This window comes from Polistes fuscatus, unplaced genomic scaffold, assembly GCF_010416935.1.
Source record: "Polistes fuscatus isolate 324 unplaced genomic scaffold, CU_Pfus_HIC Scaffold1, whole genome shotgun sequence".
NCBI classification, from domain to species: Eukaryota; Metazoa; Arthropoda; class Insecta; order Hymenoptera; family Vespidae; genus Polistes; species Polistes fuscatus.
This window is the reverse complement of record NW_025112997.1, coordinates 11,073,207-11,096,352: the sequence shown is the minus strand read 5'-3', so window position 1 is coordinate 11,096,352 and position 23,146 is coordinate 11,073,207. Positions and strand designations below refer to the sequence as shown.

Here is a 23,146-nt window from a genome sequence, read left to right as displayed (position 1 = left end):
TTTATGTATTGCTACACGACAGACAGAGCAAGTACAGTTTATTACGACGAACGATGCATTATTATTAACGTTATTATAATATAAATATATACACATGTAATATATATATATATATATATATATATATATATATATATATATATATTTATGTATACATTATCTTCATTAATATCGACTACTACACGAGCTACAGTCCCACAGAAACAAAATATAATAATTAGTCACGTTAGTTTCCCGTTCAATCATTATCGCATTCTTTTGCATAGCAAATTCGACAAGTTCTCAAATAGCGCGTTATGGATATACGTAATAATATCGACGACGATCATGCTGGCCGCGTATTTTTTTCCTCTAGGTTCGTTTCTGAATATTTCCTGTACCGTTCACTTTGAGATGTGCACTGTGCCTAGCACGACCGGCTGGGTTATCGGCAACGCAAGCATACTCTCCGGCGTGTTCTCCCCTTACGGACGGTATCGTCAAGGCCGATACTCTATCCCCAAACGCGGTGATACCCACTCCGTCTCCTACTTCTAAATGGCGTCCCTCGAACAACCACTTGAGCGAAATCGGTGTGTCCCCCTTAACGACCGCGCAATGGACGATTATCAGATCACCGGAGTTGGCCTCATCGAACGAGAATGGCTGCAGATGCGGGGAGACTGTCGAAAATAGGCAGAGAGAAAAAAAGCAATAGAAAGGCCAAAGAAAATAGAGAGAGACAGAGAAAAAGAGAGAAAGAGAGAAACGTGAAAAACGTCATTAATTTAACGTCTTTTACAAACGAACTCCGCCACCTCTCGTTAACCCACTTTTTCAACGAACCTATGTTTTTTCTGAGAACAAGATCGTGTTCGAGAAAAAAAAGACGAAGAAGAAGAAATCAAAAGAAAAACACGAGTAGACTCGTAAAGGTCTATAGGACTGAAAAAATGATTGGGAGTTGGTAGAGGATAATTCTTTTGGTGACTTTTTCCACGATAAATCCTTAGAACAAGGCATTGAAAATATATAAGGGATTGAAAAAAGAAAAAAGAGAGATCGTTATGCACCATTGACGATCAGATCGTCCGAGAGCTCGTGCCTTCCGGCAAGGTTTTCCGCGATACATGTGTAAGTTCCTGCATGAGCTGCCTGGACCGATCCTATGCTTAGTATGACGCCTCTTCCCCCAAGATCCAGCACTGAGATTCCAGAGTGTGGCGAAATCTCGTGACCGTTTAAGGTCCAACGGAGCTTCAAGGGTTGATCACCCTCAATCACTGCGCATGGTACCGTTACTACTTGACCCGAGTTTAACGGTTCTTCTCCGAATACGAATGGCAACAATTTCGGAATGACTGGAAATAGAAAGAAAGTAGAAAAGAAGCTGCCTCACTAATCTCGCAATCATCACGCTCCCAATAACTGCTCTAAATTCTTCTAGATGTATTCCGTTTTTCATTAATACTCAGTATCTTGACATTTCCAATGATTCTTGCCTTTCACACCCTAGATGTTTTTCGATTCACTAAATGAGTTCAAATAAAAAACAAAAATATATGAAAAATAAGAAAATGAAAATGATAGAAATAGAAAGAAACGAATTCAAAAAATAAAGAAGAATGAAGGCCGATAAAGAAAATAGAAGTGTATAGAGCATAAAGAGGATTATGCTTCATCGGAACGGAAGGTAATGTAGAAGGAAGTTAATAGAAATAGATTGGGATCTTTGTTGCAAAATCAGGGAGTACGTGTACCGTTGACGTCCAACTTGGCCGAATGAGACGTTGAACCAGCTACATTTGATGCGACACAGGTGTACTCCCCGGCATGTCTTGCAGCAACGGACTCGATGGTTAATTGCTTCACGCGTTTTCCGGAATTAGATACAATCACATCCATCCGATCGTGATTTATAGGACGACCATCAAATGTCCAAGTGATCTCCAGAGGAGAGTCGCCCTTGGTAACGACGCATTGCACGGAGACCAGGTCACCTGCGTTAACCGGTTCCTCGCCGAAGGATATTTGTCCTATCTGCGGTGCGACTGCGACACGAATCAGCAAGAAAAGAATAAGCACAGTAACATGTGCTCAGAAATATCAATGAACTCTCATGGAAAAAAAAGAACGATAATTACACGATGTCTCATTCTTTTTAAAAGGATCTTTCCTTTTGTCTAGTCTAAACATTAAGAAATTAACTAATATTAAGAATAGTTTTCCTAGAGTTTCCTCAATAAACGGATTTGCTCGTAATTTTGGAGAAAGGTAGTGGTATTTGGATGGATTCTTGAGGTAATAAGAAAGTGCTGCTAAATGGAAAGTTTGGATGCATTATGCGATGCTTTTAACGTCGTTGTTTGAATGTCTTTAATATACCATTAACCGAAAGAACGGCCGAACGAGTGACGGTTCCAACCAAATTGCTCGCGATGCAACTGTACTCGCCGGCATGATGCGCGGTTACAGAGTCGATGGTTAGCAGAGACGTCTTTTTGCCTGTTTTCTGGATAGTTATATCTGGATGCGTGCGAGCTGTGATCGGTTCACCTTTTAAGCTCCAATGAATATCGATCGGTGAATCACCCTTGACGATACTACAAATTGCCGAAACCTGCTCTCCCCAATTAGCCGGTTCATCCCCGATCGAGAAGGGTGCGATCTGCGGTGATACTAAAAAAGATCGTCAACGCTAATCAATTTCCCATTAGGCATGTTTTTATATGCCCTTGGATAATGAAGGAGAGGTGACAAAGAAGGAACAGTGGAAATGGTTTTAGAAGAACGAAAGAAAAACATGTTAATTATTTCAAAGGTAAAACGGAAAATGCACTGCAATCGTAAGAATTGTGTTACATTCATGAAAGATGCGACCTGTTCAAACATTAGTAAAAAGGAAAGCATTATCGCTTCGATACGTTTCTATTAACTAATAATGTGTGCACGCGAATTTAATAGCAGAGTGAACACATCGTTCAATGCATATTTCTATGATCTCAATTCAAGGAACAAGCTTCTGAGTCCCTTTGTGTACCGTTTACTGCTAATACAGCCGAATAACTAGTGGCTCCTGCTGCGTTCGAGGCTGTACAAGTATACTCCCCGGCGTGCCTCGCGCTCACGGCTTCGATCGTCATCAGGCTGACCCGTTTTCCAGTGCTCGATATAGAAACGTCTCCGTGATTGGCGTCATTAATAGGCTCACCGTTTAAAGCCCATGAAACCTCGATCGGTAAGTCACCCTTTCCGACCGTACAAACAGCCGAGACTGCTTCTCCCCAATTTGCAGGTTCATCGCTGATCGAAAACGGTACTATTTGTGGCGCGACTGTAAGTGATTTGCAAAGGTATGACAATTATTATCCAAACTAATCAATTCTAAACGAGATTATCGAGAACAATGAAGTATTTTGTGAACAACCTTAAGAAATAACAAGATCGTTTTACGTGTTGCCACGATTGTTTGATGAAAATATTCCTTGAATCTGCTCATCTAAGCCTACCAATACATTCCTAGTATGATAATGTTGATGTAGAAAATAGCTTTCATCTCCGAGAATAGATTTAGAAATAGAACTGTCGTAAATTTACGACAACATGGAATGGAAAGAGAAAGAGAAGAAGGAAAGAAAGAAAGGAAGGAAGAGAACAACTTCTCTTATCTTTGCGGATAGGTCAACCAAGGTTGCTAGTGAGAAATAGAAATAGAGAAAAAGAGATAAAGAGAGAAAGAAGGAAAGAGATAGAGACGTGCCCGTATAAGACATGCACGCGCATTACCGTTCACGGCTAAAGCAGCCGTGTGACTGGAAGCACCGGCATTGTTTGACACTGTGCAAGTAAATTCTCCCGCATGTCTTGCGGCAACGGCATCGATTTGTAGTACACTTAGACGTTTACTCTTCGTTATCATAAACTGATCTCTATATTCGTCGGTTATTGGCTCGCCGTTGAATGCCCACGAAATGTCCATCGGGAAGTCTCCTTTTTGAATGGAGCATGTAGCTGATATCGCCTCACCCGAGTTCACCGGTTCGTCGCCAAACGAAAAAGGAAAGATCTGCGGTGCAACTAATAGAACATGCTTGTCGTCAATCGAAAAACAAGTCAAAATTTTTCTCTAAATAAATCAAATAAAATTCATCGAATACTAAGGTTTCTATCCAAATGGTCTCATTTTCTTCGTTGCGTATTTTCGAGTCCAGAAAAGTATTTCCAGAAAAGTATTTCAGAGTGGATAATTAGTCTCATGATAAAACAAAATCTGAATCGATGATAGGACAATGGACGGGTGGGTGATTGATAGAGCACGCTTGTTGTTGATGGACAAAAATTTTGTTTCTCTAAAAAAGACCAATACAATTTTTCAAATATCAAAATTGAAATAGTTCGAATTTCGTCATCCCATACCACCGAGTGCAAAAATTTTAACGGTATAAATAATCATAAAATAAAAAAAACATCAGGCCCTATGGCAGGATGATGGATAGGTATGTATGTGCTGTGCAAAACACATTTAATTATCGTGCAAGCGTGCTTTCAAAAGATTGGTACCGTTAACAGCCAGGATGGTCGAATGAGTGGCATTGCCAGCTCGGTTCGTGGCGACGCAAGTATACTCGCCCGCGTGTCTTGCAGTCACCGACTCGATGCTCAATGCGCTCATGTGTTTATTGATCTTCGTTATCGTAATATCTGAATCATCTGGGCCTATCGTTTTGTCATTAAACTTCCAAACAATCTTTACGGGAAAATCGCCCTTCATGATGGAGCACGTTGCCGAGACCATGTCGCCCCAATTCGCAGGACCGTCACTGATCGAGAAAGGACCTATATGAGGTACCACTAAAATGACAACGTTAATTGTGAATCTAATATAAAATCATATTAATGGTACGAAAGATTAACGTTTCTTTATAAATTAACTATCGAAGAAAAAAACCCTAAATCATCTTGACACGAATCAACGATTCTGAATTTGTTGAAAGAATTTTATTTTGCGGAATATATAGTTAGAGCATCATCTCCAAAGCGAACGATCCCACCGTGTTAAGTGAAGGATAGAACAAAGGATCGCATTAGTGTTGTTTATCCGCTGAAATGAATGCAGCCAACAACAATTCCGTACATGCATGGATGCTACAGAAAACTAGAAAAAACTAAGTGAAACGCATAAATCGTTCTACCGTTCACAGCTAAAGATGCGGAATAACTGGTTCCACCAGCAACATTGCTGGCTATGCAAGTATACTCTCCGGCATGTCTCTCTGTAACCGCATCGATTGTGAGCAGACTAACGCGTTCGTTAGTATTAATCCATACGTCCGAACGATCGCGAGAAATCGGTTCACCGTTGAGAGCCCATTCGATCTGTACAGGACGATCGCCTTTCAGCACGGTGCAAGTGGCAGTTACGGTGTCTCCCCAATTCGCTGGTCCCTCTCCCATTTCGAACGGCATTATTACCGGAGCGACTATCGTGAAAAAGTTATATCAAAAATATCGTTTCTACTATTCGATATACCCCAAAGTAATTGAATGTCCAATATACAATATCTGCTTTCTTACGAATAATCCACAAATCTGTCACAAGTGGATAGATTTGTTTCGGTGACAAGTGGATAAAAAGGATAAAGAGGATTAAGAAAGGAAGAGTACTAGAAAAGATAAAAAAAGGAAAAAGGAAACTGACTATAAAGAAATAAATGTACTAATTCGTGACATGCAGACACGAACAGCGATAATATATAGACGGAAGACGTTATTGTACCATTAACGGCCAACGTCGCGGTATAACTTGTTCCACCAGCCACATTACTGGCGATGCAAGTATATTCGCCAGCGTGACTCGCAGTAACTGCTTCAATCATAAGTACGCTGACACGTTTGGTGATTGAGATCGATATATCAGGATAATCATGAGAGATCGGCTTGCCATTAAGAGCCCATTCGATTTGTACAGGTTGATCACCTTGGAGGATGGTGCAAGTCGCGGTAACGGTTTGACCCCAGTTTGCTGGTTCTTCTCCCATTACGAATGGCATTATCCCCGGAGCGACTATCACGAAAAAGTTACATCAAAAATATCGTTTTTACTATTTGATTGACCCCAAAGTAACTGATTGTTCGATATAAAATATTTACTTCCTCAACAGACCTGCAATAACTAGACGAACCAAAATCTTTATTAAAGTGACAAATGGATAAAAAGGAGAAAAAGGATTAGGAAAGGATAAATATCTATAAAAAATAGGAACAAGAAAAAGAAAACTGTCGAATGATGGACTAATTCGTGACATGCAGACACGAGCAGCGAAACGTATTTGTACCGTTAACGGCTAATATCGCGGTATAACTCGTTCCTCCAGCTATATTACTAGCGATGCAAGTATATTCGCCGGCGTGACTTGCCGTGACCGCCTCGATTGTGAGCAGGCTGACGCGTTTGGTAGTTGCGATCGATATATCGGGATAATCGTGAGAGATCGGCTTGCCATTGAGAGCCCATTCCATTTGGATAGGCTGGTCACCCTGAAGGATTGTGCAAGTTGCGGTAACGGTTTGGCCCCAGTTTGTTGGTCCTTCTCCCATTTCGAAAGACATTATCACCGGAGCGACTATCATAAAACAGTGTCATAAAAAATATTGTTTCTACTATTCAACTTTATCCGTAAAATGATTAAACCTTCGCTACAAGACATGTGCTTCCTTAAAAATCGATCAACAAACCTGCAATAATTAGAAAGATGAACATTTTTGTTTTCCTAATAATTGGATAAGAAGGAAAAAGAGGATTAGAAAAGGATAATATGAAAATATAAAAAAAGGAAGAAGGAGAAATGTCGAACGATGGACTAATCCGTGACATGCAGATACGAGTAGCAGAAACGTATAAACGGAAAACGTTATTGTACCGTTAACGGCTAATGTCGCGGTATAACTCGTTCCACCAGCCACATTACTAGCGACACAAGTATATTCGCCAGCGTGACTTGCAGTTACTGCTTCGATGGTGAGCAGACTAACGCGTTTGGTGGTTGCGATCGATATATCAGGATAATTGTGAGAGATCGGTTTGCCATTAAGTGCCCATTCAATTTGAACAGGCTGATCACCTTGAAGAATCGTGCAAGTCGCGGTAACAGTTTGGCCCCAGTTCGACGGTGTTTCGCTCATAACGAAAGGTGCTATCCCGGGTGCAACTAAATCAGGGAAAAAGAATAGTTTTTTCAAATGATTAATATAATGTAATCTTCGTCATCGTTAATGCTCCTCCTGTGACGTTCTAATACATAAAAGTTGCTTCGACACCAAAGAGAAGACCGATCCGATAGTAGATCAATGAAAACAGTGGGGCGATGTGAATTATTGGATAAATAGGAAGAAAAAAGATGTGTAGGTCAATGAAAAGAGGATGCAAAGACTACTTGGTAATTCTCGTACCATTAACAACCAGAGTCGAGGAGTGGCTCGTTGCTCCAGCTTTGTTAGAGGCTGAACAAGTATACTCTCCTGCGTGCCTCGCGGCGACCGACTCGATGCTGAGAATACTATTTTTTCGTGTAGTTGCTAAGATATTGATGTCTGAGCGATCAGGACCGATTGGCTCGCCGTTCAGCGCCCAAGAGATCTCGATTGGCACGTCACCCTTCACGATGGCGCATATCACGGAAATCGAGTCTCCCCAGTTCGCTGGTTTTTCCGCGATATCGAAAGGAGCGATCTCTGGTGAGACTGGAATAAGTGTGAACAAACACACGATATTTCTCAACTACAATTTCGTTTCATTTTGTACCTTGCGCCCTTATTGTGAGATATGCCTAGCGAAAAGGAAGAGGAAAAGGAAGACACCAAAGAGAATCCCTACGAAGAAAAAAGGAAAAATAGAAAAAAGTAAGGAAGAAAGATAATTGGATAGGTCGACGTTCCTTATGCTGAGTCGCTTGATCTAATCTTGGTAAAGTACCGTTCACGGTTAATTCCGCGGAATAAGTCGTTGCTCCGGCTGCGTTTGAAGCGACACAAGTATAAGTTCCGGCATGGCTAGGGCTCGCCGAATCGATCGATAAAAGACTGTTCCTCTTGGTGGTCGTCACAGAGATCCGTTGGCTCTCCTCGACCGGCATTCCATTTAAAGCCCAAGTAATCTCGAGCGGAGAATCACCGCTGACGATGGTGCAAACAGCTGATACCGATTCTCCTGAATTGACAGCCTTGTCGGCCATTTCAAAGGGTGCAATCCTCGGCGATACTGCCAATTATACCCAGAGATCGATACTGTCTATTTTTTATACGATCTGATATCGTTCAAGGATATAATGATCGTGAATAAGATCTCGACTAAGTATCCGGTCAAAAGCAACCTATCGAAAGGAATGTGTAAGAATTGGTTGTAGACTAAGGAATATCTTTAGTATAGGATAAGGGATCATTGTTCTTTTTACACCACACAAGTCCTCGTTCCTCAGTGTCGGTTACCACACATCACTCTAGTGTTAGATGAGCTATAAAAACTATCGAGTCGACCGACCAACCACCCAGTTAATCGATTTCGAAGTTTACAGGAAAAAGGCAAATCGTACCGTTAACAGTAAGTACCGAGGAGTGCGTGGCGGATCCGGCTGCGTTGCTCGCAGTACACGAATATTCACCCGCGTGTCTTGCGGCTACCGAATCGATCGTCAAAGTGCTGGCCCGTTTGTTGCTCCTGTTCACAATAATATCCTGACGATCGTAATTCTGATTCGTCGGCGCGCCCGAAACATCGATCGGCTGACCGTTCAACGACCAAACAATGTCAACAGGCAAATCACCTTTTATTACGGCACACTGAACGGTCGCCATATCTCCCGCGTTAGCGGCTTCGTCGCCGAACGAGAAGGGCCCGATCTGTGGTGCCACTGTAAATTGATAAAAACTCCAGAAAAAAACAGACCAGATCCTGAAAACACGCGTAGGAGCTGTCGAAGAGAGAAGGGGACGGTTTTACAGATTACAAAAACGGAGAATTTTACGGACAAAGTGACATTTGGGATAATGCTGGTAGTCGTAGTACGTACGTCTATGAATATTCAAAGCTGTGCACTCTACGCAGCACGATATTCAAGTACTATTTACGTCATTAGCATGTAGCCATGGATACCTCGAAAGAAGCTTCCGCAAGAAGGGAGTTGTGGGATGTTGGAAAACGTGGAAACACGACAGCAGATTCCAGGCTTGTTTAAATATTCAAGACATTAAAAAAATTATATATATATATATATATATATACATATGTGTGTGTAAGTATATATATAAATATATATATATATATATGATAAAGCGATACGAAGAAAATAAAACGAGTAACGCGTGCCATCGTCTCATACGATGAATCGTGTTACGTTCTTCCTGCCGTTGTCTCATATATTCTATTAGAATCGTTTTATCAAATTTAAAATAATCAGTTGTGAATTTGAACGTAAATGTAAAGACAACAGCAGTACACAGATTTAGATATATACGCTTATGCATAATATGTACTCTGACCTCCAACAAAGAATTAGTACTCTATGTAGATTTACTGCGGATTACAAAAAAGTTTACAAGAGGATAAATACTAAAAGTGTTTGCAAAGTAGCAAAATCTTTGACGGAAGCGCGGTGTACCGTTCACCGAGAGAATAGCCGTGTGACTGTCGGAGCCTGCTGTATTGGTCGCTATGCACTTGTACGTCCCAGCGTGTCTCGCAGCCACATTGTCGATGTTCAAAAAGCTGACCCTCTTACTAGATACGATATGAATATCGTGTTGGGACGAGTTTATAGGGACGTCGTTGAATGTCCATCTCAATGTCACCGGGAAGTCACCCTTGACGATCGTACAAGCAACAGACAGCATCTCGCCGGAGTTGAGAGAGGTGTCGCCAAAACTGAACTGAAGAATCTGCGGTGCGACTGCGCGAACGACACGGCAGCACGGACGAAAGAGTACGATGAGAAAGAGATTTCGGAATGGATGATGATGTTGATGATGATGATGATGATGATCAAAAGTAGATAACGTGTACGTGTTAGCAGCTGACTTTTCACAAATCCGAACGCGATGGTTCTCGCGTCTGATTCACGGATTACGTACGTCTCCGATGTCTCATTTATTAGACCTACGTTCGGTATGATAGAGAGATGCATGGAAAAAAAGAAATCAAAGACGGAAATCATGAAAATTAAGAAAGAAATTTGTCAAGTAAGCTTATCGAAACGTTAAATAAAAATAATTGTTAAACAAAAAGAAAAAATTCCTGTGAAGTGATCTGATCCGACCGGAAACATTGGATAGGTAGTGAAGATAAAAGTTGCAGGATAAGCATGATTGATGAAAGTAAATTATTAGGGACGGAGATCATTCTTACGAGAGTTCACGCGCGTAAATACCATTTACTGTGAGAAGAGCCGTGTGAGATGTAGCACCAGCGCGATTCGAAGCGGAACAGGTGTATTCTCCCGCGTGTCTAGCCGCGACAGATTCAATAGTCAAAACGCTATTTTTCCTGTTTGTGCTTCCTATCACCACGTCGGATCCGCGGCTAGTGTCGATAGGTGTCCCGTTAAAGGCCCAAGATATGTCGAGAGGTTGATCGCCTTTCGTTATCGAGCATGTCACCGATACAAGCTCGCCCCAATTCGCGGGTTCGTCACCAAAATCGAAGGGTATGATTTGCGGTGCAACTGGAAAGAGCTATAGAAAGAGTCTGGTCACGCCAGAAATGTTCACCGTAGGCTATATAGACCGGTGAACGCATGATTACTAGTGCTAAAGAGGAATTTGGTATGGCGGTATAAAGAAAAAGAATGATGGCCGCAACGCTGTGGAACCTGGGACGGGAATAGATATTTATTTTTGGTGATATAAGAAGAAGAGAAGAAAGAAAAGAGAGTATGTTTAAAAAGATGGGGAGAGTCGTACCGTTTACAGTTAAGGTCGCAGATCGACTGACGGCACCGGCGAGATTTGACGCGGAACAGGCATATTCTCCGGCGTGTCTCGCCGAAACGCTATCAATGCTCAGTGTACTAAGATGATTGCTGATTTTTGATATCGTGATAGCAGTGTCTTTTGACGTGTCAATTGGTACACCATTGAATGACCAAGATATATCCATAGGCATATCGCCCTTCAGTATCGAGCAAGGCACCGACACAAAATCTCCCCAGTTGGCAACTTCGGTATTGAATGCGATCGGTAGAAGCTGCGGGCTGACTTTACAAAAGTCCAACATCAGTCAGATTTAATTATACCGTTCGTATTTTGACATTCCGTAACATAAATACTACAATTTTAATTCGATTCACGAAGACGGCTCAAAAAGGTAGCTGGTAAAATGTCCAGACATATTAAGTGGAAAGCGATCGATGGAGCATAAGGAATAAAGAACAAGAGAAAGGACAAGGGTACCTACTGTGCACGCTGCGGAAGTAACTGTGCATAGAAAAAATAAAAAAATAAAAAAAAATTAAAAAAAAATTTTTAAAGAAATTAAAAAATTAAAAAATAAATTTCAATAAGAAGACGAAGAAGAAGAAAAATATAAAAAAAGATTATAATAAAAAAAGGAGCTGTCTAGGCTGAGAAATCATAGTCCCGAACCATTGACGGTGAGAGCGGTCGAGTAGGAGGCCGTCCCAGCCGCGTTTTCAGCGGTGCAAACGTACTCTCCCGCGTGCTTCGCGGTGATGACGGAGATCATAAGCATGCTAACGCGATCCGCGACCTTCTTTGCGAGCACGCCGGAAGAACCGCCCATCTCTTCTCCGGGGTAGCTCCAACGTATGTTCAGAGGCAGATCGCCAGTCGGCACGATACATTGCAGATTCGCGAACTCTCCGGCGTTCATTGGTAGCTTCATGAACGCGAACTCTTGTATCGTGGGTGGCACTGAGGTTTGAGGATCGATGTATGGATGTATGTATGATCAGATCGCGTACGCGTTTAAGTAAGCTCGTTTTTAAAATAACATAATTTTAACTATTTTATTTTTTCTTCTATTTCTTTTTTTCTATTTCTTAAGTTGATACATTAATAATGCGCGACTCATTGCAATTACATTATCGATCCAAAATGTAAAAATCCTGAACAAAAAATACATCATAACGCACGATACTTTTTTGCTTTTTGCTTTTTCTTTTTTACTTTTTGTTTGGTTAAGTCGCGAAGAGAGAAAAAGAAAAAAAGAGAGAAATTTTAATCAAGAAGATGTGTATCTATTTAATTTCTTACGATCACATGTCGGCCACCGCCATACCAACTTCCAACGAAAGACTCCTTGGGTGCGGCACGCTTTTGTCTCGCCTTTTAATTATAGAGTCTGCAATATCTTTAACGGAGCTTTGCTATCCGCGTCCTCATCGATATATGTATATATATAACGTAACCACGTACAATCTTTTATGCACACGAGATTCACGGAATGATCGACAAAATATATTTTTAAATTAAATAATCGGCGACGTAGGGTAACAAAACGACAATGTAATCGAATCTGCCAATATGTTTTCTCGACTGAAACTGGCGTCTATCGTACGAATGCTAGCTGAAAGAAAAATTTTTTTGTTTGCTCTTTCAACACGATCGATACACATAACATAAATTATATCCTTTTGAGTCCTGCAATATAATGTTATTACATCTAAGGTTTTAAATTAAACATTTCAATCGAGTTATACGCGAAAATCGATAATTTTTAAAAATATAATTAATTATTATTATTTCAAATTCTCTTTAACCTTTTAACTGAAGATAACGAACTTACTCGAGATACTATTAAAATAACGCAGGTAAATATTAATTCGATATATTAGTAGTTTTTTTTTTATTGAGGAATATACAGGGTATTCTATAATTGGTGGTTTAAACAAGCAGGGGGTGATTCTACATGAAAAACAAGCATAATTGTTTTTGAAATTTGTCGAGTACGATTTTAATTAAACTTATTTTCCTTGAAAACAAAGTCAAAATGTAGAATCACCCTCTGCTCGCTTGTATTACCAGTTACAAGACACTCTGTATATTTGGGATGAAGTTAATAATTGCGTAAAGCGCAAATTATTATTTTACGTATTTACTGTTCTCCACTTAAAAGGTTAACGACTGTATTGTAAATTTGAACAAATTACCGTCAATATTACAAACATAGTTTTAATACCACAACACTTTAATTTTAAAAAATATTTTCAAGTATTATATTATAATACTTGAAAAAGTACTTGAAAAAATTACTATAAAAATCGTATATATTTCTATATTACGATTGAATAAATTTAGAATATGAATTTATATAAAAACGAAGATATCATACAATCCACGATGAAAGAAAATAAATGAATATTTGAAACTTACCCATAACTTGAACTTCCAATGTTCCTCGAGCGCTGTATCCTTGTGCATTTCTGGCAACACACGTGTACGTAGCCTGATCGCTCATTCGTTCGACGTTTTCAATGATAAGGGTGCCATTGGGGAAGACCTTTTGCTTTCTGTTGATGGGAAGTACTCTAGTATCACGTTCCCAGACAATGCTTTCGATGGGATAACCAGCAACCGGGCAAGTAACACGTAGAGTTTCACCAGCGACGATAGCTTTCTTGTCCATGTGACGAATAAATGGTAAGCCATAAACATTGAGACGAGCAGAATGTTCAGCAGAGCCAACCTATAAATAAGCATGATAGAAAATAAGCACTTCTTCAATCGAAGCTTTTTCTCAGTAAGAAAAACTGATATTTTATAATTCACGTCAATGACTATAACACTTTTTTATTATTTCCTGTACATACATGACTATTTTCATTGTTATAAATCCCATTATTTCAAAGTCAAATGTCAAATCGAATTTAAATAAAAAATTTTTGTTGTAAACATATTTTTAGTATTAATTTCACATTAATCTATTCATTTGTTTCACAAGTAACATGAACACACACACGCACACATTTAGATTTTGATACTACACGTAAAGATCCAAAAAGATTTCTTAATATCTCAAGTAGTCTCGGAGATAATCATTCCTTATATGGTTCACCATATAAAGTATAGGATTATGCCTAATGAATAAGATCTGTCAAGTTCATTTAAAGATGAAGATAAAAAAATAGTATTTTTATACCTTTGATGCAGCAATACACTTGTAAAGACCTCCATCGTTGGTATGAATGCTAGAGATGTTCAAATGAGAGACGACATCACCGTTGACCGTAACGTATTGTCCTACTTGTCCTCTTTCCGTGTTGGATAACCGTTTTCCATCAAGTTCCCAGGTGATTTCAGGTGTAGGATTTCCACTGGCAACACACTTTAAGAACATGCTGGGTCCGGGTTGAAGAGTCTCCTCACCAAAAGCTTGACGGATCTGTGGTGGTTCGACTATCAAAAGCAAACAATGTTTATACAAATGCAATATTTATTTCTTTACAAGGTTTTTCTATTTTATAGAGCAAACTTACATCTTCCACCAAGTTTCAGTTCAGCGGTAGCTTGAGCACTTTCTTGGTCATTTCTAACGAAACATTGATACATTCCCTTATCTTCCTTCTTAACACTTTCAATCCTGAGTACTGGTTCTTCAAGTCCAAGTGGCTTTCCATCTTTCAACCATGAGATCGTCTTAATCGGATTGCCTCTAACGTTGCAAGTGAAGGTAGCTGGTCTTCCAAAATCAATTGTCTGGGTGCTAGGTTCGATTTCAGCGGCAAGCGGTGCAGTAACGGTCAAAACAGTTTCCACGCTTTCACCACCAACGGAATTGTTAACGATGCAAAGATATTTGCCAGAATCTTCAACGCGAGCCTCACGAATGATCAGAGTACCGCTAACCTGACGAACACGATCATTCAGCTGAACAGGTTGACGACGGGATGAACCTTCGATAAACTTGTACCATCTGCAAGCAAAGGATAACAAACGATCGATTCACGTGTCAGCATTCGATCCAACTAAGCTCAAATCTTTTAAAACTATCAACCCAAGTATACGAAATTGATACTGTGGATTTTATCTTATGTGAATTAAAATGAGTTGGAGCAAATGGTATTTAAAAAATAAATTTCAAACTTTGATCATAAGATTTTAGTAATAACGTAATTATAAAATATTATTACGATAACGTTGATCTAACAATCAACTTAAATAAAATGTATGACCCAAGTAATACAATAAAGTTGATTTAAAGCTTGAAAAAGAGTCTATCCATTTGCTCCATTCTCTAGTATTTTCTTTTTCTTATAATATAGAAGGGCTTCGGGCGTCTCTGGGCACGGGCTTCCAATTTATCTTTCTCTTTTTTTCGATTTTCTTTTTTTCTTAGTTCTTTTTTTCTTTTTTTAACATCGAATCAGTGGCGCGTGTATCACGATACGCGAAACTCTATCTACTTTCATATAAGTCGTAGAGAAACGTTTTGAGAAGCTAGTGAAATGTAACAATCACGAAGCAAAATAGGCTGTTGGAAGTTGGAAGGAGAAAAGGGTACAACAGTAGTGACAAATACGACACAATAGAAAAAAGGTCTATGTGCATGGAAATAAACACGTACAACGAAGGCAAAGGGAAAACGAGTGGGTGTGTGCACCGAACCAACACTGTATATACGTATCTACGTATATTATCTATGTAAACGTGTATATACGTGTATATGTTAAGTGTACGCTGTGTGTATGTAATGTCCAATGGAGAAAAATGAGAAAGAGAGAGAGAGAGAGAGAGAGAAAGAGAGAAACGATATAAGCGTGAAAGCAAGTGCGAAAGGATAGCTGCATATTATCTCTTGCCTTCTTTTTTCTCTTTCTTTCTATTTTTTTTTTGTGAAATTTTAATCGATATGCAACGTAACCATCAACGTTTATCAATTATCGATATTCTGACTTGCGGCTAGAATACCTCAAAGATAAAAAAAGAAGAATAAAACAACGAAACCATAGAAAAACGGGAACGATGGAAACATATTCAGTCAGCTGATGGAAGAAACAAATCGAACACTCTGTATAAACTGTGCTATGTAATAGAACAATCGTTCGCTTTTAACGACATAATATTTTTTAATGTTAATGGTTGTAGAATTTATACAATGGTAAGAAAGAATTGTAAAATTGTGCCATATAATCATTCTTCCGATGTAACTGATCACTGCTCGTTCTCACATCATTGAAAAAAGAGAATTATTCGCATAATACTTAAATAGAATGGTATCAAAGGGGATACTTTCGTGCAAGAAATAATAATGATTAAGAATACACGAAATTGTTCCGTGATATCGAAAGAAAGGAGAAAGAGAACGAACACACGAGGTAAGGTTGGATATCTGAAGTTTATTTTTTTGTCAAAGAAGAATGTCGACAAAAGCATTTCGATTTTTCGGTTAACAACTCAGAGACTTGATCAAAATCGCGACGGAAACGTTTTTATAAAATAATGACTACGAAAAGTATTATTTTTTCTTTTCTTTATTTCATACTATATCTGGTTTCTTCGTTGCTCGACAAATTAAGAATGAGAGAGTGAACGAGTGAGTGAGAGAACGAGAGAAAGAAAGAGAGAGAAAGATAGAGAGAGAGAGAAAGAGAGAGAGAGAGAGAAAGAGAGAGTGAAACGAAGAGAGGTTTTGCGTGACGCCAAAGGGAATGAGCAATAAGAATGGGTGAACGGAGGCACGAAGGTGGCGAGGACTTACCAGCCAGATATCGTGGGACTTATTGGAGGTGTGTAGAGGTGCAAGGCAACATTGATCGCCCCAAATGATCGGGTGACACCCACTCGGTCCACCCGTATCAGCACCGAGGTTACCAAAGGAGAAGAGGGTCCGCATCCTTTTCGAAGTCGCGCTATAGCTTCTGTCACCTATCTCGGAGTTGCGCCGCGAGGATCCAGTTGGCACTGAAAACCAACACGTCCGATTGGCTCACCCCGAATGACGAACATACATTGTGTCAATTCATTATCTTACGTCTTTCTTTCCTTCCTTCCTTCCTTCCATCCATCCATCTACCCTTTCTCTTTTTATCTTTCTTCTTTTCTTTTATTTCTTTTTTTTTCTATCATATATCATTACAACTTTTTTTTATTTTCATCTGGCAACTCTTTCGGTTTTGTATAATTATTAAAACTTTATGTTTCTTTATCTATTATCGATCACATCAAAATTGTCAAATTTAAGATATAATGGATATTTACAAAAAAAAAATTCCAAAAACCGTCCTGTTATATAACAGAGGATACGGTTCACTGTGAAGAAGTAGAAAAAGAAACTAGACTAGTAAGATTTTATTTCTCTAGTATTTATTCAAACAATACTATCTAAAACCCAACCTTTTTTCTCCCTTTTCGCGAACTTGTCGATATATAGATTCTTGTTAATACTTTGAGTTTGTTTCTAATTTGTAAGAAACAATTTTTTTATTAATCGCACTTTTTCTATGTCTTTTTTTTTTTTAATCGATCCTCTTGTGGTACCGCCACCCGACACGGGGTAGAGGGTAAGGAAAAATTTTGAAAGAGAAAAAGGGATTCCTTGAAGGAAAGGAGAATAAAAGACTAATGAAGGGAAGGTAAAAAGAAAGAAAAAATAAAAAGTAGAGAAAATGAGAGAGAAAGAGAAAGTCTGAATAAAGAAAGAGAGGGAAGAAAACTATCGGAGGTGTGTACCTAGTTATCGGGGCAGGAAAGCCTTGTGCCGCACACGCCAGAGCCAGAGACTCGCCCTCTACCCCGCGGTACTTATTAAGACCGTCTCCAGTCCCCTTTGGGGCAGTGCGACCGGATGGTTCTGAAAGGATAATGCAATGAGCATAGAAAAGAGAGCTAGCTCGTCCTCGCTCGCGATCCATCGAGGTAGCCTCTCGATAGACCGGTCGTCGACTCTTTAATTTATTATTAATGTCTTTATTCTCGTCTTTTTTTATGATAAAAAGAAGAAAAGATCTGTACCTACCCATCGGTTCATCAGACTACTTGTCCATTTTGTTTGAGAGTTTTGATTTATAATTCAATATCTTTGCATGCGATTACTCACCTTTCGATTTGAAGAAGGACAGTGTCTAAACGACTCGAAATACATTTATTTTTGTTTTCCTTTTTATTTATTTTTATATTTTTTTTTTATTTTGATTGACTCACGACGGAAGAACGACGACAACGAGAGACAAAAAAAGGATTTGGGGAAAGAGGACTATATAAGGAATACAAGGAACGATTTAGAGAAAGAAAAAAAAAGAGAGAGAGAGAGAGATAGGACTACCTTGTCGAAGGTACAGGATATCCCTGAAGCGAGTGACTGAAAGCAACGTTCTGACCCTGAGAACAAGATACCACTTCCCATCCCTCGTATTTCCTGCCCGAGGAACGCGGTGCTATCTTGGTGGTACCCTCTGAAATAGTCACGTAGAATACTCAAAGGAGAAACGTATCTCTATCTTTAACTCGGTAGCGGTAGATACTACCTTGTCACTGGGACAGGAAATCCCTGAGTCGCGCAATCCAACGCCGCTGTCGTCATCTTTGGAACATCGACCAGCTTGCCGCCCTCATAACGTTCACCAGCAATGCGTGGTGAGACATTGCCGGTTGGTTCTGCAAGCAAGGTCGATTCAAAGACACGACTTTATCGAATTTTTATTCAATCTCTAATCAATTCAATTACGATCGATGCTCGAACTTTTCTCGTTGGATTTATCTCTTTTTTCTAGATTTTTATTTTGTACCTGAATGCGGGTGATGGGAAGCCTTGTACTGGACACACGAGACCAATCATATCGTTCATAGAGATGATTCTTTTCATGAAATTGACATCCTTATCCTTGACATTTGGCCGAACGCTACCACGCGGTTCTGTAATTTTTTAACGAATATTTCTTTCCAAAAATGATTCAACTGTTATTCCATTAAAAAGTCGTCGATGCACGGCACACGATTTCAAAAACAAGGTATTCTAAAGATTATCCTATTCTCTACCGTTGCTCACCTGTATAAAGGTAACGGACTACCCTGAGCCTCGCAGAGCAACGTCACAGCCTGTCCCTGAATTTTCATCATTCCGTCGAATTTTGATCTAGGTGGCAATCGAGGAGGACTACTTCCGATTGGTTCTAAAAATCAAAATGTACAAAAATCCCACTTTCATGTCTATCACTCACAGCTATCTTTTTCAATTTTATTCGGAAAAAGAATCTAAAGAAGACATTTATTCTCTCCCTTCCTCTCCTCTCCACCCTCTCTCTCTCTCTCTCTCTCCTATCGGATATCCAAAAATACAAACCAAGTAATACATTTCTTCGAAATAGATTTCAGTGAAACATTTCTACGCAACCTCTCTCTCCTTCCATGCTTTTTCTTAAAGCCCAAACTCCAAGCCAAAATTTCGACCGCACGACGTCCTATATTTAGTCAACCTACTTGCATTAGAGCGTACCTGAAGACTGGAAGTGGATTTGCTTGCGCCTGACATAACATCGCCAAAGCTTTTTCTACCGGAAGCGCAAGGACCGTTATTTTAGCCGTTGGTGGTACTTTTGGTGCAGCACGATTCACCGGTTCTAAATAAATTAACGCGGTTCTTCAATTAAATTGCTCGATCAATCAATTTATCATTTAATAAACGAATATAATCAAATATGATTAGATCATCATTATGATGGAACTCCCATAGGTCTAACGTTCGATAGAATTCATTAATATGATATTAAAGTTCCTTGCGTACGATATGACACGTATACAAGAAATAGAAGTAGAATTCACGTATGTTGTTTACGTTAGTACCTGAAAGCTGGTAGAGGGTGTCCTTGGGCGGGACACAACATTGTAACGGGTGCTCCGATGTAACTAGCAAGTACATCGTATTTCGACGTTGATGCGACTCTAGGCTTGGCACCGTTAACTGGCTCTATGAAATGATCACCGTGTTAAAAAAAATAAAAATTAAAAGAAGTATAACTTCAATAATATAAATCGATGTGAAAATTAAAATTTCAAAATTACATACAAAAGAAATACAAGTGAAACGAATGATTAAAATAGTTTTATTTCAACGTTCTTTTTAAGCTAAACGAAGTTTGTGTAAGTCGAATTAAACTGAAAATGAAGGGAAATAAGCCACGTCGTAAATTTTCATGCTTTAAACTCAATTTAAAGCTGCCCATAATTAAAACGAGCAGCAGCGTACACACAATGTCGTCTGCGGAAAGTATATAAATTGAATGAACTGACCTAAATGCGGGAGCAGGGAAGGCCTGTACGTCGCAGAGCAAACTCAACTCGATGCCCATCGTCACTTCGAAAGAATTTGATTTTGCTGATTTTGGAAACTTCGGTGACACACGACCAGCAGGTTCTCCGTGTTTAAACGAAACAGTTATTGTATTATCGTGATGACGATAAAGACAACCGTAACAAGCTTAAATACCCCTACAGGGAAACGCACCACCAGTTTCATCATTTTCGCCTAATATTCGATAATTTCCTAATTAATTTCATAATGTTTGCACTTCATTAATGATATAGGATTATCGATTTTTCATCATCCTTTCACTCAGTAAATTCTTCATCGTTTTATCATCATACATTCTGATTCAACTTTTTTTTATACTATATAATTCGATTATTACGTTACCTGTAAGTAGGAGGTGGAGAAGCTTGAGCTGAACACGTTAACGCTACAGAAGATTTCGCATGTTTAACGTAAGTAACACTCTTAGCCTCGCTTTGAAACGCAGGAGCCTTCGAGCCTACCGGTTCTGCGAAAGAATACCAGCAAAAATCATGGCAACGGCTATTCCTATAGATCTATACCTGAACGATGGAACTGGGAAACCTTGAGCCGGGCAAAACAAAGTCGACGTACTTCCTTTGGCACGTATAAATGAATGCACGCGATCATCGCTTGAGAATTTTGGCGCCTTCGCTCCCACTGGCTCTGATGGCGTAAAAATAACAACAAGGAGAACGATTTAATCCGAGAATGAGATTCGACAGGCATCCGTTATAAGAACATCAAGGATTACGAGACACCTCATTGAACAAAAAAGAAGAAGACAAAAAAGAAAAGAAAAAAGAATATGCATTCATTGATACAATGAAACGAAGTAATGTGTAATTATCCCGTATGGAAATAAGAACACAATCAATAAAAAGATACTCTATCTACCTGAATGCTGGCACTGGGTGTCCCTGAGCTTGGCACTGCATCACCATTCCAGCCAATGACCTCGCCTGCAGCCATCGTTTGGCATCGCCCGTAATCGAAGGCGCTTTACTGCCCACAGGTTCTTACAACCCAAAAAGACGCTTTTCAACGATCGTATGATAATACTAAAAGGTACGATCGAATCACTTCCGTCGTAAATATAAAAGGGAATATCTTTAGAAACGAAATAACGGTTCCTAGCCCAATATGCCTTAAATATGTGTCATGTGCAAATCTCAAAAATCAATTCTCTTTCATTAATTTGGTTTTCTGACTTCGCAAACTTTACCTGAAAGTTGGAACAGGGTAAGCCTGCCCTTGGCAAGGAATCACGATATCCATCGAAGTCCTTCTTTCCATTAAACTTCCTTTTTCACCCAATATCGACGGTGCTTTACTTCCAACGGGTTCTAACGATACAGAGATTATTCGCGATTATGAAACGATTTTTATCGAGAAATTCATTAACGAGTTACGTAGCCAAGTATTACCTAAAACTTGGGACAGGATAACCTTGGGCAGGACAAAATAGTATAATACTCGACATCGTACTGTGTTCCTTCCAATCACGTTTGGAGTCATCGATCAATGACGGGGCTTTGAATCCGACCGGGTCTAATGGTGGAAATTCAAAAAGAAACTTTTGGGTACGGTCGTCGACGAAAGAAAATAGTAATAGAAAACAAAAAAAAATAATAAAATAGATAAAATAAAAAAAAAATAAAAAAAAAAGAAGGCATTTACCTAAAACTTGGCACAGGATATCCCTGAGCAGGGCACGTCAAGACGATGCTGGAATTCGCCCTTTTGTCCTTCCATCCGCCTTTCAAGTCACCCGTTAACGCAGGAGCTTTCGTTCCAATTGGTTCTAACGATGATAAATACGCTTTGACGTTTGTATTTTTTTCTCTTTTTCTTTTATTGTTTTTGTTACTTTTAATTAATACGTTAACTTTTTGTTAATACGGAAGCACGTGCGCGAGATATGGACAACTTTTAAGCATATATGTTGTTTTGTTAAAAAACATTTACCTAAACATTGGTACAGGATGACCCTGAGCAGGGCACGCGAGCACTGTATTCGAGTTAGCTCTCTTCTTTAACCATCCGCCTCTTAACTCACTCGTGAAAGTCGGTGCTTTGGTTCCTACTGGTTCTAACGGATACAAATTGGCATGCAATCAGCGCTAACATTACTTGTTATTTAATTTAATTTTTATAAATTTATTTATATAATTTGTATTATTGTGTGTTATATAATTTAATTTTAAAACGCCCATAAACTTGGTCGAGTGTAAGCGCGACTCAATGGTGTGTAATAAAAATAAAATAATATATATTTTTAATCGTTCGTAAGTGAATATTTTCGAGTAACAAATAATATTTAATTAAAAGCAATTATTTCTTGGATATTAATGATTTACCTATACATAGGTACGGGATAACCCTGAGCTGGACAAAACAACACGACTGACGAGTCTGCTCGGTTGTTCATCATAACGCCAACTACGTTGCCCGTCAATGCTGGTGCTTTGCCTCCGACAGGTTCTAATAAAATAACGAGATAGATCGAGCAACCTAATATACTCTCAAAATGGAACGAAAAACCGGAAGAGAGTACCCCTTGCAAGAGAGATGATACGATTGAGAGCGTGTGTTCTTTGATCTATAAGCGCAACATATAAATTACCTAAATGATGGCACAGGATAAGCCTGTGCTGGACACTGCAGTACGACGCTAGAATTCGTCCCTTTTTCCATCCATACGCCTTTTACGTCACCGCCGGTTAACGTTGGTGCTTTACTTCCAACTGGTTCTAACAGCGTAAAAATAAATTTAAAAAAAATAATAATAGATAGATAGAAAATTTTAGTAAATTATAAGAATACCGATTGGAACAGGGGACCCAATGCACAAAAAATCCTTCTTTTAAATTAAATTCTAAGAAATTATACTAT

The 23,146-nt window shown here is 39.2% G+C and overlaps 1 protein-coding gene across 50 annotated transcripts in view; it reads right to left on the bottom strand.

The window, feature by feature from the left end:
• The window catches only part of LOC122518963 (Down syndrome cell adhesion molecule-like protein Dscam2), a 67,824-nt gene that overhangs the window by 13,381 nt on the left and 31,297 nt on the right, over window positions 1-23,146 (bottom strand). For 13 of the 50 annotated variants that reach the window (XM_043638134.1, XM_043638266.1, XM_043638312.1 and 10 more), the window contains 4 exons: window positions 14,463-14,899; window positions 14,126-14,382; window positions 13,360-13,672; window positions 10,398-10,691 (listed from right to left, as the gene is read on the bottom strand). In XM_043638134.1, coding sequence (XP_043494069.1) covers window positions 10,398-10,691; window positions 13,360-13,672; window positions 14,126-14,382; window positions 14,463-14,899 — 1,301 coding nt within the window. Of the gene's footprint in view, window positions 1-380; window positions 663-1,052; window positions 1,341-1,739; window positions 2,031-2,364; window positions 2,659-3,019; window positions 3,314-3,765; window positions 4,057-4,539; window positions 4,831-5,171; window positions 5,460-5,755; window positions 6,044-6,314; window positions 6,603-6,899; window positions 7,188-7,428; window positions 7,720-7,951; window positions 8,237-8,567; window positions 8,886-9,632; window positions 9,921-10,397; window positions 10,692-10,929; window positions 11,224-11,610; window positions 11,899-13,359; window positions 13,673-14,125; window positions 14,383-14,462; window positions 14,900-17,655; window positions 17,777-18,710; window positions 18,838-19,417; window positions 19,542-21,476; window positions 21,598-21,931; window positions 22,056-22,611; window positions 22,736-23,146 lie in introns of all 50 variants that reach the window. The other 37 variants (XM_043638194.1, XM_043638125.1, XM_043638211.1 and 34 more) reach the window with 25 other exon arrangements.